Raw genomic sequence first — 16388 nt, 5'->3', positions numbered from 1 at the left:
GTGAGGGAGAATGGGAAGTCGTGCAATGTGAGGGATTTCTGAGCTGTAGTGTGAGGAGATGGGATCTCATATAGCCGATAATCCTCACATTGTAGCATGAGGAAGATAGGGCACTATGTGATGTGACGATTACTGAGCAATAATGCGAGGGTGATGGGTTAGTACACCAAGTTTAATCTCATATCTACGAATATTTTGCTCCCTTGCTGTTATTGATTCAAAGTTAAGGACCTCTGCACCCCTGATTTCCACCCTTTAAACAAAAAATATTTAGAAATTGAACAGTTTAACAAAAGAGATTTAAGAAGTAATCGTGATTCAGTATTGTAGATGCCACCTGATTGAGCTTTCTGTTGAAATGATGTTTCCCGAAACCTGAACGAGTTAGGAAATTTGGATTCAATAATAGTACAGGATAGCTGACATATCATTAACAGCACTTGAGAATAAAAATGTCTTTTGAGCTATGTGATACCCCATTTCCAGGGCACTACAACTCAGTAATCCTTACACAGCATGCTACCCCATTTCCTGGACACTTTTGATTCAGTAATCTTTATACCATATGGTACCCCATTTACATGAGTTGTTACTGTTGTTGTAGCTAGTTAGTTCAACACACCTTCCATGGTATTATTAAAATAAACTTGTTAATAAATGTATATCATGTACGTCTGAGTTATGGAAAGCAGAAACTCAGTACCAAGGAGAACTCCACACATCCAGTTGTGTCTGGGGCCTGACTTTTGTTGCATCCAAAAAACAGCTGTTGAAGGAATAGGAAATGCTGGATTGCTTCCTGTGACTCAACAGTGGGTCCACTACTGGCCAGCGCAGTGATGAAGTAAAGCTGGGGTGTGTGGGTTACTGTTTTAGCACACTTCTGATACCTATCAATTAATGCATAAGTGCTTTCAGGTTACATCAATTTCCTTCATAAATTTCAATAAATGTGTTATTATTCTGTTCCTTATCTAGGGCTCTGCGCCCCCCTGGCTGGCTGCTTCAGTGGCACTGTGGTGTACGGGTCGTCTCCAACAAGAAATTAGTGGGTTTCATCAGTGCCATTCCAGCTAATATTCAGATTTATGACCAGTACGTAAGCTCGTATTTAATAATTGGGACTAATTGCAAATAAAGTTTTTTTTTTTTTTAGTTATCACTATCTGTCTCTTCCTTCAGTGTTACACCTTTTAGTTTTCCAAATGGTAGAGCTTTGCAGACAGTCTGTTGCGGCCTGGGATGGTGGTGAGAAAATGGATTTTATGGTAGAGGGTTAGGCCGAAGACCATGACCTTGGTCTTCCTCCTGTTTAATTGGAGGAAATTGCAGCTCATCCAAGCTGATAACCCCTCCACTGCCTTGGTGCTAAGAGAGCTGGTGGTGAGGTGGAACTGAATGTTGTAAGCATACACATGGAAACTGACGCTATGTTTTCTGATGCTGCTGAGGGCCAGGTGAGAAATAGGTGGGGGGCCAAGGATAAATCAGTTGGAAACTCCAAATGTAACTGTGTGGGAGCAGAAAGAGAAGCCATTGCAAGAGATTCTCTGGCTATGATTGGATAAATAACTTTGGAACCAGGCGAGGGTCATTCCACCCATCTGGACAATGGAGGAAGATAGTGTGGTCAACTGTTTCAAAGCCTGTCAGCAGGTTGAGAACAAGAAGGCAAACTTCACCACGGTCACGGAAGATGCCATTGGTGACAGTAACAATGCTGAGGCAAGAACCTGATTGGAGGAATGCAAACCTGGCAACAATAGTGTGAATATGGGAGGTGACAGTCTGTTCAGGAACTTGGGAGAGGAAAGGGGGATTGGAGATGGGGTACTAGATTGCAGAAACAGAGGGCTCAAAAGTGGTTTTATTGACTGGAGAGGACTGTATTTGAGAAAAGGGAACCAGTTTTCATACAGCTAATGTGAGGGCCAGGAAGGAAAGTTGGAATGTAATGGGGCTAGGATCGAGAGACCAGTATAAGGCATCCTAGACAAGATGAGATGAGAGAGGACATGAGTCAAGAGAATCTAGAGGGAAGCTCCACTTTAGTAATGGCTTACAGCCATTCAGGGTCTGTCCAGTGCTCCCCTTTTTCACTTGTCTAAAGCTTGTTCTTTTGCAACACCAATGGTAAGCTTGGGGTCAGGTGGTGCCCAGATTTACCTTGGTCACCACAATGGCCTGTGACATCTTAACCAACATCAAATCTTGGGTGAGTAAGAATTGCCTTCAATAGTGAGAAACCATTGAGTTTGACTTCCATCAAAAGCTCCACTCTTTTAGCAACTGACACACTCACCAGCCCCATGTGGTATCATTCCGAGCTGAGCTTTAAACCCACATTCTTACTCCCACCAAGTCTGTATGCCTCCATCTTATTCACACTGCTACTGCTTAGCTGTTAGCTTCAGATTTAGCCATGTCAAAGTTCCCCATGTTGTCTTCACAAATTGCAACTCATCAAGTCTGCTGCCCATGCCCTATTCCATACTCTGTCCTGTGTTTTCACACCTTTACTAGCTCCCTTTGTACCTTTCCAGCAGTTTCACACATTTGCCCTCATCCTCGGTAACTTGGTGCTCTCTAACTCTGCGCTGTCCTTGCCCACACTCCAGTACAGTGCCTGTGTGCACCTGTAGTGCTTCAACATTGGCCTCCTTTCCATCCTCCTTCCCTTTGGTCCACTTTAACTCTAAAGCCTTGAACCATTTCAGTCTCATTCTCTGGAAATCTCTCCTCCATGTTTCTCTTACTAACTTTCTCCTCATATGAAAAAACTTCCTTTAAAGGGCAGTAAGGCTGTGGGGAGAGGATTTGTGTGTCAGATAGTGACACTATGGGAATGGATTTGTGTGCCAGGTAGTGATTGTGGGCAAAAACAGAATTACCTGGAAAAAACTCAGCAGGTCTGGCAGCATCGGCGGAGAAGAAAATAGTTGACGTTTCAAGTCCTCATGACCCTTCAACAGAACTGAGTGAATATTAGGAGAGGGGTGAAATATAAGCTGGTTTAAGATGGGGGGGTGGTGTTGGAGGAGAGAAGTTGGGTGAGGGGGTGGTGTGGTTGTAGGGACAAGCAAGCAGTGATAGGAGCAGATAATCAAAAGATGTCACAGACAAAAGAAAAAAGAGGTGTTGAAGGTGGTCACTGACCTTATCTCCTCTGGAGATCTTCCTCCCTTGGGTGAGTAAGCTTCTACCTCCTACTCAAGATCCACAAACAGAACTGTCCCGGTAAACCGAGCGTGTCAGTCTGTTCCTGCCCCACGGAACTAATTTCTCGTTATCTTGACTCCCTTCTCTCTCCCCTTGTCCAGTCCCTTCCCACCTACATCCGTGATTCCTCTGACACCTTACGTCACATCAACAATTTCCAGTTCCCTGGCCCCAACCTCTTCCTCTTCACCACGGACGTCCAATCCCTCTACACCTCCATCCCCCACCAGGATGGTCTGAGGGCCCTTAGCTTCTTCCTCGAACAGAGGCCCGAACAATCCCCGTCCATCACTACTCTCCTCCATCTGGCTGAACTTGTTCTCACACTGAACAATTTCTCCTTTAACTCCTCTCACTTCCTCCAAATAAAAGGTGTGGCTATGGGTACCCGCATGGGCCCCAGCTATGCCTGTCTCTTTATGGGGTATGTGGAACATTCCTTGTTCCAGTTCTACTCCAGCCCCCTCCCACAACTCTTTCTCCGGTACATCGATGATTACTTCGGTGCTGCTTCATGCTTTCGTCGGGACTTGGAAAAATTTATTAATTTTGCTTCCAATCTCCACCCCTCCATCATCTTCACATGATCCATCTCTGACACATCCCTTCCCTTCCTTGACCTCTCTGTCTCAATCTCTGGTGATAGACTGTCCACCAATATCCATTACAAGCCTACCGACTCCCACAGCTACCTCGACTACAGCTCCTCACACCCCACTTCCTGTAAGGACTCCATCCCATTCTCTCAGTTCCTTCGCCTCCGTCGCATCTGTTCTGATGATGCTACCTTCAAAAGCAGTTCCTCTGACATGTCCTCCTTCTTCCTTAACCGAGGTTTTCCACCCACGATCGTTGACAGGGCCCTCAACCGTGTCCGGCCCATCTCCCGCGCATCCGCCCTCACGCCTTCTCCTCCCTCCCAGAAATATGATAGGATCCCTCTTGTCCTCACGTATCACCCCACCAGCCTCCGCATTCAAAGGATCATCCTCCGCCATTTCCGCCAACTCCAGCATGATGCCACCACCAAACACATCTTCCCTTCACCTCCTCGGTGGCATTCCATAGGGATCGTTCCCTCCGGGACACCCTGGTCCACTCCTCCATCACCCCCTACTCCTCAAACCCCACCTATGGCACCTCCCCATGCCCACGCAAAAGATGCAACACCTACCCCTTCACTTCCTCTCTCACCGTCCTAGGGCCCAAACACTCCTTTCAAGTGAAGCAGCATTTCACTTGCATTTCCCCCAACTTAGTCTACTGCATTCGTTGCTCCCAATGTGGTCTCCTCTACATTGGAGAGACCAAACATAAACTGGGCGACCGCTTTGCAGAACACCTGCGGTCTGTCCGCAAGAAAGATCCAAACCTCCCTGTCGCTTGCCATTTTAACACTCCACCCTGCTCTCTTGCCCACATGTCTGCCCTTGGCTTGCTGCATTGTTCCAGTGAAGCCCAACGCAAACTGGAGGAACAGCACCTCATCTTCCGACTAGGCACTTTACAGCCTTCCGGACTGAATATTGAATTCAGCAACTTTAGATCTTGAACTCTCTTCTCCATCCCCACCCCCTTTCTGTTTCTTCCCCCTTCCTTTTGTTTTTTCCAATAATTTATATAGATTTTTCTTTTCCCACCTATTTCCATTATTTTAAAATCTTTTATGCCTTGCTAGTCTTTCCACCCCACCCCCACTAGAGCTGTACCTTGTGTGTCCTGCCATCCATTCTTAACATTCGTTTAGATAATATCACCACCTTCAACACTTCTTTATTCTTTTGTCTGTGACATCTTTTGATGACCTGCTCCTATCACTGCTTGCTTGTTCCTACAACCACACCACCCCCCACCCCGGCACTTCTCTCTACCCCCCCCCCCCCCCCAACCTTAAACCAGCTTATATTTCACCCCTCTCCTAATATTCACTCAGTTCTGTTGAAGGGTCATGAGGACTCGAAACGTCAACTCTTTTCTTCGCCGATGCTGCCAGACCTGCTGAGTTTTTCCAGGTAATTCTGTTTTTGTTTCGGATTTCCAGCATCCGCAGTTTTTTGTTTTTATCTCAGTGATTGTGGGCAGGTAGTTTTGGGGTGGGTGGGGCATCAGTCAGCTAGTGGGAGGGGATGTTGGCCAATGGGGGTGGGGGGTATCTCTAATACTGTTTATTCTCTACAGATGTTGCATAACCTGTTATATTTGTTTGATTTCCAGTGTTTGTACTTTTTTGTTTGTATTGGTAAAAATTCTGTTCTAATTTTTATTTTTTGGCAGTCTGAAGAAGATGGTGGAGATTAACTTTTTATGTGTGCATAAGAAGCTGCGCTCTAAACGGGTGGCTCCAGTCCTGATCCGGGAGATCACCAGGAGAGTCAACCTTGAAGGCAGCTATCAGGCTGTATACACTGCAGGTGTGGTGTTGCCTAAACCTGTAGGTACTTGCAGGTAAGGTCCAGGTTTAGCCCCTCCTACTGAACAATATGTGTAAGCCTTAGATTCATAGGAACATAGGAAATAGGAGCAGGAGTTGTCCATCCGGCCCCTCGAACTTGCTGCACCTTTCAATTAGATCATGACTGATCTTCAACCTCAATGCCATTTTCCCGCACTATCCCCATATCCCTTGATATCATTCACCTGATGCACCCATCAGAATAATCGTCATAGTCTCCCAGGACAGGTACAGCACAGATTAGATACAGAGTAAAGGTCCCTCTACACTGCCCCATCAAACACTCACATGGCTGGTAGATTAATGAGATACAGACCCCTCCAAATTCTGCTCTCACATCTGTGTTTGGCAGGAGGTTGAGGTTGGATGGGGGGTGGTGTGGGTGTTGCAGGAGGTGGGAAGGTAGGATTTCTGTGTGCAGTGGGCCGGTGTCCCTGGGTACAGTGGCGGGGTTATCTCTGGATGGAGTTGTAGTCAGGGGAGTGGGTGTTGCTGGTTGCAGGGGTAGTGGATGCATAAGTGGCGCCCCTGGGTGCAGCAGGATGTGTTCCTGTGTGTCAAACTGTGGTGCGCTGCGTACTTGGATTCTAGTCAAAATAATCTGGGTGATGCATTGTACCACTTGCTACTGTGATACAGTGATATGCTCCCTGTACAGACAGGAGTATACCTGCAACCCACCCTCTGTGGTCTTCAGTGGACCTGTTGTTTCATGAGCCTCTGTCCTCCATGTGTGGCTTCTTGACTAAACGGGTGTTGACTGACCTGGAAATCTATTCTGTTGTCCCTGCGCTGGTGTCCACTAACAAAGTATGGTGATGCTGTTATCTGACAATGTGACCCCACCATCTCAGACTGGACAAACACATTCTGTTCAGTGAGGTGTATAGTGGTAAAGGAATGATCAGTTCTCTCCTGTTGGCAGTAGGATGACAAAATCCATTGTGCTGTCACTCTGCGGCACGGTGTGTTGCACCGTTCATGTTTATACCCTCAAAGAAGCTATGCCTTAAGAGCTGTAATCACTGTTAAAGTGACACCACTTAGTGGATAAGTTGTCCATGTTAAAGGGAGTGTGCACCTCTGGCAGCACTCAAACCTCTCTCTGTCCTTGTAGCTGCTATGTAGTTATCAGTACACTGTGGTATAATCTGTGATTTGTGGCATTGCTCGTGTGCAGTCTGAGGTGTGGTGCAATGCCACGTTTGGGCTTAGGACAAGCCACTAACCGCAGTGGGCCAAGCTCTCAGTTCTGTCAGTGACTGACTGGAGTATTCTGTGATCTGTTGGGCAGGTACTGGCACAGGTCACTAAACCCACGCAAACTAGTAGAGGTGAAGTTCTCCCATCTGAGCAGAAACATGACTATGCAGCGAACAATGAAACTATATAGACTGCCAGAGGTGAGCCTTAACACTGTATGTCTCAGTAAAGCCTGTTTGTGAGCATTACTTGTGTCTTGTGTGTGTCGAACCTGCTGCCTTCATTTTAACAGGTGGATTGATGGTCCTTTTTCCTTTCTTCATTGCTTATGTTTCTATATTTTTCTCATTTTTAATTGGTAAATAGCTAAGCAGCAAATAACCAATCACATTGCTTGCCTCCATTATTTCCTACTTCAGGTTTGAACCTAGTCATATTCCACTGGCAGAAACCCGCAGCCACAGAGGCCATTACTGCTTCTTGCACATGCAAAAAACATTTAATCTCAAAATAAAACATTCCCAAAAGAATTGCAGATTTACCCTAAGCTTTCAACTTTCCCTCCATTCCACAATGCCGCATTCTCAGGGCTGGGGCTCCAACTCGTATATCCTTCCCATTGCTGAGAAGGACCCTTGTAGAGGAAAATGAGATGCCAAATGGAATGAGAAAGATTCACCCTGAACATCATTTCAGGTCAAGCATCAAACATCAAGTGCAAGACCAGGCTTGGGAAGCACAGAACACTGAGGCGTCAATACCTGCAGTGAAGAATGGCAACAAAAACATTGGTGTCAACAAGGAGTTTAATAACCTGATGTGGCAGTCTTCATATCTGCCTAGGATGGGCTCAATGGCTTCACTGATCTGCACTTGGTTAAATATGTTGTTCTACTGATGAACAGATGAACCTCCTCCAGCCCTACAACCCTCCAGTAACTCTGCATTCCTCCAATTCTGGCCCTTACATGCTTGCCACCATCTTCTCACCACCATTGGCAGTCATACCTTTAAACGTCTAGGTCATAAGCTCTGGAACTCTTGAGTCTCTCCACCTCCCTCTTTTGAGGTGGTCCGTAAAACCTATCTTTTTAACTAAACTTTTAGTCCCCTCTGCTAATATTTCTTCTGTATTGGTGTCAGATTTTGTCTGATAGTGCTTGTGAGATGCACCTTGGGATGTTGCTATGGTAAATGTGCATATAAGTGTAATGTGCAGTTCTGGTCCACATACAGTCTTTTGTGTTTACATGGCTTAATACCTGATGAACAGTCAAAGTAAAGATTTAGCACCATAAACAGTACGATATAACACCTCTCTGTTAAACATTTCCTTAAAAGCTTTTTCTGCATCAGTGCTGTAAGCACAGAAATCTAATGGGTTTTTGACTGGAGTAACTCCATGGAGATGTTGTGCTCTACCTTCTCACCACGAATCAGGGTAACCCAAAGTTCAAAGTATCAAACAGGTTAAAATCTTACCTTTGAGAATTTTCTGAAGGTGATGCTGACTGGCATGAGAAGGGTTATTTACCTGATGTAAGCTAGTTCTCGTCTATTGATTCCAGGGAGAAGAACTGCACTGTGGATCTTATGTTTCATTGTAGCCTTTGAGTGAGAAGGTCATTGACTCAAGTCCTGCTACAGAGACTTGACCACATAATTGAGCCCAGTTCAGTATTATGGGAGTGTACTGTCTTTCAAGTGAAGCAGTCAGTTGAGACTCTGGCTGTCCTCCTGTGTGGATATAAAAGATCCAGTGGCACTAATTCAAAAAGAGCACAAAGTGCTCTGTGTCCTGACCAATGTTTAACCCTGAACTAACAACACTAAAACAGGTTATTTGCTCACTATTTCATTGCTGTTTTGGGATCTTGCTGTGTGCAGTGTGGCTGCCACTTTTCCTGACATTACAACAAGCCAAGTAATTAAACAAAAACAATAATTGCTGGAACACAGCAGGTCTGACAGCATTTGTGGAGAGAAATGTTTCGAGTCCAGGTGACTCTTCTTTAGAACACAGATGCTGTCAGACCTGCTGTGTTCCAGCAATTATTGTTTTTGTTTCAGAATTCCAGTAGTTTGCTTTTATTTAAGCCAAGTAATTACTTTGCTTTAAAACTCTTTAGAATAGTTTGAGGTTCAGAAAGTTGCCCCATAAATGCAAGTCTTATCTTTAGGCAGGTGCAAAGAGATTTTGTGAGAATGAAGGCTGCAGTTCAACCAACTGCTCATTGATGGTGCTGTTGACAAGAATAATTTATTTTTTTGCAATGAACGGCACCACCAAGGAGACATTAGTGGGACTGCACTTTGTAAAGTGCACAGGCAGGCAGGAAGTTTAAAATGGATTGCTGGAATTTCCTATCTGATGGCAATGTTCAAGGCGGATCAACTTATCTGTTTGTCAGCACTGTTCCCCCAACCCAGTTTCCTGGGTCAAGGATGATCAAGGTGCATAGAAGGGGCTTCTTGCAGGCTCCAGTGCCTGCTTACTAAATCCTAACAGTGCTGCAGTGTGACTGAGACACTAGTAAGCTACTGAGGTCATGCAATGCACTGTCGCTTGACAGTTATTGCTGTTTCTCACCACCTACCCACCCGCTTTGACATGGCAGAACCAGGAATGATGACACTGGCAGCTGAAAGGGAGAGCTTTGTGGGACTGCACACTAACAAGAGTTAGCATCTTAAGCGGGAAAGTGATTCTTTGTTGACAAATGGTTTGTTGATTTAGGTTTTCAAAGGTGAGGAGGATGTTATGACATTTAAGCCTGGGGCAGAAAATCCACTAAAGCTACAAGGTTATCAAATGAAGTGCCACAGCATGGTGGTTTCTCTATATCTATATCTAGGGCTGTGTAATACTGAGTGTTGGAGCCATAGTTAAAGTTAATTTTATCCCCGTAGTTACACTCAGAAACCCAGAGCATGTTCAACATTTCTTGGTTTATCGTTCAGTACTTGTGTGCAGCTCTAGGCACCCAATAACAGGAAAGATTATTGCCCTGTAAGGAGCAAGAAATATGGTTCATAATATCAGGGGTCTAAGTTCAAGGTTAAGACAGTGTTTTGCTTTGGAAAATAATTTTCAAATATTTGGAAAGAATTGAGCAACAGGGCAACTTCTGCCCTTTGGCGAAGGCTTCAAATCCCAGGGGGCATGGGATAATGGGAAATGAGGGATTTAGGAGTCAGGAGGGAACTTGGGAGTGGGGGATGGAGGGGGGGGTGGTGGGCAGGGAGAATAGAATGTTTTCACCCAATAAGCCACAGAATCTCAATTGTTGTGGTGCAGAAGGCCATTTGGCCCCTCACGTCTACACCCGGTCTCTGAATGACCAACTGACTTAGTGCCATTCCACTGCCTTCTCCCCATAACCCTGCACATTCTTCCTTTTCAGTCCACAGTCTAATTTATTTTTGAATGTCAGTTGAACCTGCCTCCAGCACACACACAGGCACTGCGTTCCAGACCTTAACCACTTACTGCGTGAAAAAGTTTTTCTCATTTTGTTTTTGCAAATTACTTTAAATCTGTGCCCCCTCGTTCTCGATCCTATTCCCCTGTCCAGACCCCTCGTGATTTTGAATACCTCTATCAAATCTCACCTCAGTCTTTCCTCCAAGGAAAGCAGACCCAAATTCGTGAATGTGTCTTCATAACTGAAGATTCCTCATCCCTGGAACCGTTCTCGTGAATCATTTTTGCACTCTCTCCAATGCCTTCACATCCTTCCTAAAGTGCTGCGCCCAGAATGTGAGTTAATACTCCAGCTGAAGCCGAACTAGCATCTTATGCGGATACAACATAACCTCCTTGCTCTTGAACTCTCTGGCCCAATTAATAATAAAGCATACAGAATCCTAGGCTTTGTAACTGCTGTCTCAACCTGTCCTGCCACTGCTGCCACCTTCAGTGACTTATGTGCATACACACCTAGGTCCCTCTGCTCCTTTAGAGTTGTAGTCTTTATTTTATATTGTCTATCCATGTTCTTCATACTAAAATTAATCACTTCACACATCTCCGCACTGAACTTTTTCTGCCACTTGTCTGCCCATTCCACCAACTTGTCTATGTCTCTTTAAAGTTCTACATGATCCTCCTCACAGTTCATACTGCTTCCAAGTTTTGCATCATTCACAAATTTTGAAATTGTGCCCAGTACACCAAGTTCAAGTTCATGAACACATATCAGGAAAGCATGGATCTCAACACTGACTCCTGAGGAACTCCTCCACAAACCTTCCTCCAGCCAGAAAACATCCATTGACCACCGCACTGTTTCCTGTCACTCAGCCAATTCCATATCTGTGTTGCTACTGTCCCTTTTATTCACAAGTCTGTTGTGAGGCACTATATCAAATGCCTTTTGGAAATCCATATGCACCACATCAACAACGTTGTCCTCATCAACGCTCTGTTACTTCATCAAAAAACTCTATCAAGTTGGTTAAACACGGTTTTCCCTTAACAAATCCTACTGGCTTTCCTTCATTAACCCACACTTATCCATGTGAATATTAATTTTGTTCCTAATTATTATTTCTAGAAGTTTCCTCACAACTGAAGTTAAACTGACTGGCCTATAGTTGCTAGACTTATCTTAACACCCTTTTTTGAACAAGAATTTAACATTTGCAATTTTCTAGTCCTCTGGCACCTCCCCTGAGCCTAAGGAAGACTGAAAAATTATGGCCAGTGCCTCTGCAATTTCCACTCACTTCCTGTCACTCCCAGGTCGTTAGTTATGGAATTAGTTACTGAAATGGGTGTTATAAATGAGGTCACAATTGCATAACCTTTCCAGAAACATAAAGGATTTGAGGCCATGATGAAATGGTAGTGACAATCGGTGCTTAAGAAACAAGCTTTTGGTCTTCAACCTTTTTCTGTAAATTCTGGTGTTTTTCAAATGTTTCAGACAACAAAAACGTCTGGTCTAAGACCAATGGAGCGCAAGGATGTGGAGAATGTATGCAGGCTGCTGAGGGAATACCTGAAGCAGTTCTATCTTACCCCAGCCATGAACGAAGAGGAGGTCGCTCATTGGTTCTTACCTCGGGAAAATATTATAGAGACTTACGTGGTTGAGGTAAGTCTGACTCACTGATTTTTAGAGGGTATCTAAGTGGTGATTGATACAACACCGTTATCTCTGGGTTGTGGCTGATAAATCAGGCTGGGTTCCTGCACCTGGTTATCATCTAGGAGCCTCTGCAGGAATGTTCATGTCAGTAGGTAGTGGGTGATGCCCCGCATGTTTGAATGGCATGCTGCGACTCACTGCCAAGGCTCACACACAAAAAATTGTACAGTCCCCATAGCAAGCAATTAACCATAATCAATTTCTATTGTTGTAGAAATCAATTCCAAAGGTGCCACATATAACCTACCAAGGGATCACAGGCAGACTCAACTGTTCAATAAAAGCAAAATCTGCATATACTGAAAATCTGAAATAAAAACAGAAAATGCCAGAAAAAGTCTCCCTGACAGCATCCATGGAGAAAGAAACAGTGTTAATGTTCGAGTTCGCGATGACTCTTTGTGTGAAGAAGAGTCATACTATGACTGGAAACATTAACTCTGTTTCTCTCTCCGCAGATGGTGCCAGACCTGCTGAGTTTTTCTAGCATTTTCTGTCTTTACGTCAACTGTTAAACGAGGCGTCAAGAGCATATTTAAGAGTGATTACCGTAATCTTTCATTACCATAATTTACCATTTTAAAAGCTCTGCAAAGCAATTTTTTTAATTCTAAGAACAGATTTCCAGCATCAGATGTATTTTGCTTTCAACTTTTTTGTTCTTTTGGATCTGAGCACATTACTGCTGGAGTCTTCTATTTCCCACAATGAGCTTAAGTGTCATAATACCTGTTACATCACCCACTGCTTGTAGAAGGCAAATTCTGTTAACACCAATTGGTCAGCTATACATGCTGGAGATTGTAGTGCAGTGTTCCCCTCTCCTAAGGAACCCAGACCATAGCAGGAATCAATGGTTTCGGGTGAAAATGAGAGAAAATTTGAGAATGGATGCTTAGAGATTGACTCTCAAATTGTGGGGAGAGCCAAGTAAATCCCACCCCCCCCACCCCCCACCAGTCCCTGGGGTAGTTTGAATTCATTCAGAGGGCAGTTAAAAGTTAAGCACATTGCTGTGGATCTGGTGTCACATGTAGCCCAGACTAGGTAAGGACAGCAGGTCCCTTCCCTGGGGGGACATTAGTGAACCTGATGGGTTTTTACAACAATCGATTAGTTCCATGGTCATCATTAGACTTTCAATTCCAGATTTTTATTGAATTGAGATTTCACCATCTGCCGTGGTGGGATTGGAACCCGAGCATTACCCTGGGTCTCTAGAATACTAGTCCAGTGACAAAACCACTACCTCCTCTTCAATATTCCAGTGCCAAGCATACATTGTGTAAGTTGAAGGAATCTGAGCACGTCTGTTGCCCATGTAAGTGTTTCCAATCTCATTGGGGAACTCTTGACAGCCCCCCCTCTTTTTCCCCACCCCCTAACCCCAGCCTCAGGGTGTCTCTCTCTGTCCCGCATGTGCACCCCATGATCTCCGTCCCTTGGGCGCACACGTGAGCTCCCTCCTCCGCGCACTCTGTCCTTCGGACTGGTGCACATGTCTCCCCCCCCTCCCCGCCCCCAGCGCTCTCTGTCCCTCAGGTGTGCCCACTCCCTCGCTCTCTCTGTCTCTCAGGCGAAGTAAGTTGCAGGTTATTTGATTAGATTTTCTACTTGTGTAAAGGTGCTGGATAAGCATACGAAATGTTAAGTATAGCTGTTTGCCAGTGACTGCCTGATCCAGGTAGAATCTCTACATTGAACATGTCAGGCTGCAAATTCTCCAGGCTGCTTGGCTCTTCTTTTGTTTAATCTACAAATAACTCATTGATCTTTTCATCTTGTTTCTGCAGAGCCCTGATGGCGAACTAACGGACTTCTTCAGTTTTTACACACTTCCTTCCACCATCATGCACCATCCTGTTCACAAGAGCCTGAAGGCCGCTTACTCTTTTTATAATGTCCACACCAAGACACCTCTCGTTGACCTCATGAATGATGGCCTCATCCTTGCGAAGTCGGTATGTGACATCTTTTCTGTTCGCCTATCAAACAAAATCAGGGGCTCCTCAGAATGCCCCTGGGTTTACAACACATGATTAGCATGAGGTGATTGAAGCTTGAATCAGGACTCCATGCCAGCTCTGGTAGCCTAATATTTCGGTAGCCTGGAGCCAATTTCAAACCATTTCCCTATGTCTGATTGCAGTCACAACTTGTCTAACACTTAACAGCTCTTAAAACAACTACCAGAAGTATATCAAGAGTGATATTTTCAGAGGATGGAGTGATGAGAAAAGGACACCTTCATCCTGTTGTGTCTGATGCTGGGTTAGGGTAGGTCAAAGGTTGTGAGGAAGGCTGGAAACCTTCTGTTTCAGTTCTCACAAACATAGTTCATTAAGTTGAAATCAGGGTTGTGGTTATTGGGCCCCTTAACTCTCTATATGGGGAGACAGTGGTAATAGTGGTAATATGACTGGACTAGTAATCCAGAGGTTCTTGAGTCATGGGTTCAAATTCCACCAAGGCAGCGGGTGGAATTTGAATTCAGTTAAAATCTGGAATTCAGAAGTTGATCTCGGTGATGGTAATCATGAAACTATCATCGATTGTTGTAAAAACCCACCTGGTTCACTAATGCCCTTTAGGGAGGGAAATCTGCCATCCTTACCTGGTCTGGCCTACATGTGACTCCAGACCCACAGTGTTTGACTTTTAACTGCCCTCTGAAATGTCTACCAAGCCACTCAATTCGAGGGAACATAAGAGCAGGAGTAGGCCATTCAGCCTATCAAACCTGCTCCGCCATTCGATGTGATCATGGCTGATCAGTCACTTCAATGCCTTTTTCCCCCACAATATCTTCATTTTCCTTTACGATATTGGTGTTTAGAAATCTATCAATCTCTACTTTAAACATACTCAATGACTGACCTTCCACAGCCCTCTGGGATAGAGAATTCCAAAGATTCACAACCCTCTGAGTAAAAAAAATTACTCCCCATCTCAGTTCTTGGTGGCTTCCCTCCTTATTTTGAAACTGTGTCCCCTGGCTCTAGACTCCACAATCAAGGGAAAAATCTTACCTGCATCTACCCTGACTATCCCTTTAAATATTTTGTAAGTTTTAATGAGATCATTCTTCAAAACTCTAGAGAATACTGGCCCAGTTTCCCCAATCTCTCTGCGTGGGACAATCTGCCATCCCAGGAACAAGTCTGGTGAACCTTCGTTGCACTCTCTCTGTAGCAATTATATCCTTCCTAAGTAAGGGGACCACAACTGCACACAGTACTCCAGGTGTGGTCCAGCCAAGGTTCTATACAATTGAAGCAAGGCTTCGCTACTCCTGTACTCAAACCCTCTTGCGATAGAGGCCAACGTACCATTAGCCTTCTTAATTGCCTGTTGCACCTGCATGTTAGCTTTCAGTGACTTATTGACAAGGACACCCAGGTCCTTTTGTACATCAACACTTTCTAATCCCTTACCATTTAAGAGATGCTCTATGCATCTGTTCCTCCTACCAAAGTGGATAACCTCATATTTTTCCACATTTATAATCCATTTGCCATGTTCTTACCCACTCAAAGGCCAGGATTTTCCATGCCCACCAGGATCGGGTGTGTTCAGTGGTACGAGCGAACAATATGGCACGATCGGTTTCACAACAGCGTGAAACCCATTCGCGATGGCCTTTTGACGGCTGACCGCATTTCCTGCCAATGGACGTCGGGAACCTCACTGTAATAATCTGCATTTCATTATTAAGCCAACCCACCAGGATCGTTCTCCCCTGACCCCACACTGGATCGTCCGTCCACGTTGGCGGGAAAGCACGGTGATGTGTTTCACAACAGCACATAAAAGACGTGCACTTGGCGGGCTGCGCTTTGACGGGAGCTCGGAGGTGAGTACACAGCACTCGCCAGGGTTGCCTGTTGGACTTCAAGCTTGAGGCACGTTGGGCGGGAAGGGGGGCAAGGGCTGCCTTGTGACTGAGGCGACTTGAGGGGGGCAGGCAAGGACAGCCTTGCTGTTGAATATAGCGCACAAGCATTCTGGGTGGGGGGCAGGGTGGGCAAGAGAAGAGGCCACGTATTAAGGAAACCTGTAGAAAGTGACCATTCCTCTGCAGCGGAGACAGCTCAGGCGCAGCCGCATTGATATGATTAGAGTCGGGTCTCTAGCTTATCTGCCCACTCAAGCAGGACAGAGGCATCAAAGTGTCACCAAGTGCTCCAAAGCTTTTCACCCCTGCTCCCAGCACAGACTGCAAAGTCGTGAGCATTTTAGTGGAATGTAGAACAGTTGGATGACTTCCCATGTTGTACAATCTTGCTCATGCTGGCCACGGAGCAGTCACTGCTGGAGGCACTCACAGCGCCTTGCAATGTCAGTATCCCAGTTTGGACCAG

At 45.1% G+C, this 16388-nt stretch overlaps 1 protein-coding gene across 1 annotated transcript in view; it reads left to right on the top strand.

Moving 5' to 3' along the window:
* The window catches only part of nmt1a (N-myristoyltransferase 1a), an 82303-nt gene that overhangs the window by 51836 nt on the left and 14079 nt on the right, over positions 1-16388 (top strand). Inside the window, exons 6-10 of the mRNA XM_041173373.1 lie at positions 979-1095; positions 5494-5664; positions 6966-7074; positions 11803-11973; positions 13821-13988. Of these exons, the coding sequence (XP_041029307.1) occupies positions 979-1095; positions 5494-5664; positions 6966-7074; positions 11803-11973; positions 13821-13988 (736 nt within the window). The remainder of the gene's footprint in view (positions 1-978; positions 1096-5493; positions 5665-6965; positions 7075-11802; positions 11974-13820; positions 13989-16388) is intronic.

Source organism: Carcharodon carcharias, chromosome 23 (genome assembly GCF_017639515.1).
Source record: "Carcharodon carcharias isolate sCarCar2 chromosome 23, sCarCar2.pri, whole genome shotgun sequence".
Taxonomy (NCBI): Eukaryota; Metazoa; Chordata; class Chondrichthyes; order Lamniformes; family Lamnidae; genus Carcharodon; species Carcharodon carcharias.
Note: the sequence above shows the minus strand (reverse complement) of the source record. Positions and strands in the feature narration are given on the sequence as shown.